The 3374-nt window shown below is 27.7% G+C and overlaps 1 protein-coding gene across 1 annotated transcript in view; it reads left to right on the top strand.

Moving 5' to 3' along the window:
• Positions 1-3374, top strand: part of LOC108690220 (multiple inositol polyphosphate phosphatase 1-like) — a 17954-nt gene that overhangs the window by 10776 nt on the left and 3804 nt on the right. The window contains exons 2-4 of the mRNA XM_018197405.1: positions 1266-1464; positions 1915-2046; positions 2591-2784. Of these exons, the coding sequence (XP_018052894.1) occupies positions 1287-1464; positions 1915-2046; positions 2591-2784 (504 nt within the window). The 5' untranslated portion in view covers positions 1266-1286. The remainder of the gene's footprint in view (positions 1-1265; positions 1465-1914; positions 2047-2590; positions 2785-3374) is intronic.

Raw genomic sequence — 3374 nt, 5'->3', positions numbered from 1 at the left:
TTATATTTTTAATATAATTAAAATATATAACTAAAACCAGTCCAAACACTCAGTATCACGAAACATATCACTGAAACAAATCATAATTTTAATTGGAAAAAAATTAGTATATTTGATTTTGAGAGAAAAAAATTATCGCAAAAGAAATATTTCTGAAATGTTTTATATTAAAGAAAAACAAAAAATGATTTAAATTTAATGAAAGGTACTGAGTTATTGAACATCTCTTATTTTAACATATTGGATGACATACGTGAACATAAATTGTCATAATTTTGAACAGACTTGTTTTTACATTCGATTTTATTGACTTATTTTTATTTTACCTATACATCATAGTCAATTTTCAAACGAGTAACAGACAACTTCTAATTTTAATATATTTGATCAGATCTCTGATTAAGATTTTTAATTACAGTATTTTATATAAATTAACGTGAGTTATAAGAGATATATAATTTGATTCTGTATTTCTCATTCACACTAATTGTATTATTTTAATCTACAGAATATCATAAAATATTCGTAACAATTGAACTCTCAAATCGAATGATTCAAGTCTACGATAAATTGGATTCCCGTTTTCAACCAAGAAATTTGGCAAAATTTATCGAAGGACATCATGTTAATCTCTTACTTTTGACCAAAATATTTCATTCTTCTTTTTTTTATGTAATCTGTCTTAACACATTTTGACATTCGAATCTCATATGAATTGACACATTATCATTGATGTTTATAAATATTTCATTATATGCGCTATCTAATTGGTTCGTTAATTTAATAATGTATTTTTGCTTTATACACTGAAGAAGGCTTTATAAGTCGAAACGTTTGTAACTTTATACAATATATATTTTTATATATATTTTTCTTTTATTTTATTAATTGCATTTAGTTTATTATATAGTATTTACATTGTGTTATATTAATTGTATTAATTTGAAGTCAGTCTAAATATAAGTTCGAAATAAACCACGACTATGTTAATTTATGTATATTTTATTGCTGATTTTTATACAATTAATAGCTCGTTTTACGTTACACATACAAACGCTTTACATCATATAAATATCCTTAATCCTGTCATTCAATATTTCTAATGTCTCTTACATTTCACATAAATCGAAGCTTTAAAAGAAATCTCGCACTTCCGGTTTAGACAATAGGTGGTTTTCTACATTTTTTTTATTTCCACATCGGACATGACTAATTCTATTTATTCGTTGACAGAGTTATCATCCTTATTATTATTCTTATCGCAGAAGCGGCACTTTCACTGCATAATGTCCGCGTTGTTGGTGTTGTTGATCGCATCGTTTCTGGCTTCACCAAGCATCCATGTGCTCGCACGCGATGTCGATTTCTGCTTTGCGGACGAAGATAATCCGTATCTGTACATGGCTACGAAGACCGCTTATCACTTCGTTCACGGTGGCAAGATTCGGTTCCAGACACTACCCAGTAAGTTGAGTATCGAAAGTTCGATTGACTTGGACTTCTCAACAACATGGTTGCATTCAGCAGAAAAAGCAGCTTTGCAACTGTTGTAAAATTCTTTAATATGATTAGTCTTGCCTTTAGTTTCTCATTAAATCTAAATGTTTAGATCAATTATATTCAAGAATTTTACAACAGTTGCAAAGTTGCTTTCTTTGCTGAAAGCAGTCACTGATCAAAACGATCAGTATTTGCTTGTTTAAGAAGTTCACATTGAGAGAAAAAAATTGTAATATTTGCAACTATAAAAGTTTTCCTTATTTCAGCGAAAAAGAGTAGATAAAAAGAAAATTAGTGAAATTGATATCAGTACTTTTAGTTTAAGCCTATGAATATTTCTTCATTTCAAATAAAGAAATATTTTTTATTATATTTTTAGTATTAATCAGAACAATCATCAATTCTGTTCGATAGATTGTCGACCGGTGCAAATCTGGATGCTGGCGACACACGGCACCCGTTGTCCAAGTATCCAGGAGATCGACAAGATCGTCTCTTTAACTGAACTCAAAGAACAGATACTCCAGAATCATGAAGAACGCAAAGGTAATCAACTTTTCCTTCTTTAAGTTTTCTGCATTTTTTTACACTTTTTGTTTTCTTAATTTTTTTTCTCTATTTTTTTGTATCGTTCTATATAGATTTTTTTTCGTATTCTGTTTGTACATAAATTTATTAAATCTATATTAAATATAGATTATAGACACTAATAATTTTTAGATCAATTTATTTATTATTATCAAATTCAACAATATTTTCCTCGTTTCGTGATTTTGCAATATTTAAATTAATAAAATTTAAATTAATAAAAAGTGTAAGAATTAAACATACGTTTTCTCAATTAAATTTCTATTATATTTTTTTATAAATATATTAAATTTATAGATATATAATATTATATTAACATTTAGTTTGACTAATCAAATAAATATTTATTAAAATAATATTTATTAAAGTTTAATATACTCATCTTCTCACACTCAAAGTGAGTTTAAAAAGTGAGTTTCAAAAGTGAGTTTAAAATTTGACATTATTTAACAGTGTACCATTTTCTTCGCTCGATTTTTAAAACGTTTCGTTTGCCGTGCAGAGGGTCACATGTGCAATCGAGATTTGGATAATTTACGAAGATGGAGGCCGGACGAATATTTGTCGCCGCAGCGGGCGGAAGTCCTAACACCGCAAGGAGTGGAAGACATGAAACTGCTGGCGAGAAGGTTGCAGAGCAATTTCCCAGAACTGTTACAACCCGACTTTCACAACATTACAGCCGCTAATTACAAAGTATCTCTTCACAATTATTTACTACGTCAATTACTGTACAAATACGATCAATATTAGTTTTAATCGGACGATCTATACATCTTCGCTCAGATCTCAGAATATAACTTTATTTATAATTTCATACACTGTTTTGATTTTTCACATTCCGTGACGTATTTTAAATTAATAAAGTTAATCATATTTAGGCCCGATTGTTCCACCTTTTGATAAATTTTATCTGTTGAGTAAGTAGTAAGATTATCCAATTACATGCGCGGATTGCCAGATTTACCTAATAGGTAAAATTTACCAAAAGGAACAACTGGCCCTTAATCAAAAGAATTTTTAGATCAATTTAAAATTTGTATCAAATTCAACAATATTTCTCTTGTTTCGTGAATATTTTTCCTTGTTTTGTGAATATTTAAATTAATAAAATTTGAAAAGGGTGAGAATTAAAAATACGTCATCATTGAATATTAGATTTATCAAATATATATCTTTTTATAGATATACTATTATATTAACGTTTGATACTATTTAAGTAAATATTTATTAAGATTTAATATATTTTTTTCTCACAACTTAAAGTGAATAAAATTTGACATTAT

Source organism: Atta colombica, unplaced genomic scaffold (genome assembly GCF_001594045.1).
Source record: "Atta colombica isolate Treedump-2 unplaced genomic scaffold, Acol1.0 scaffold30, whole genome shotgun sequence".
Classification (NCBI taxonomy): Eukaryota; Metazoa; Arthropoda; class Insecta; order Hymenoptera; family Formicidae; genus Atta; species Atta colombica.
This window is presented reverse-complemented; position numbering and strand designations above follow the sequence as displayed.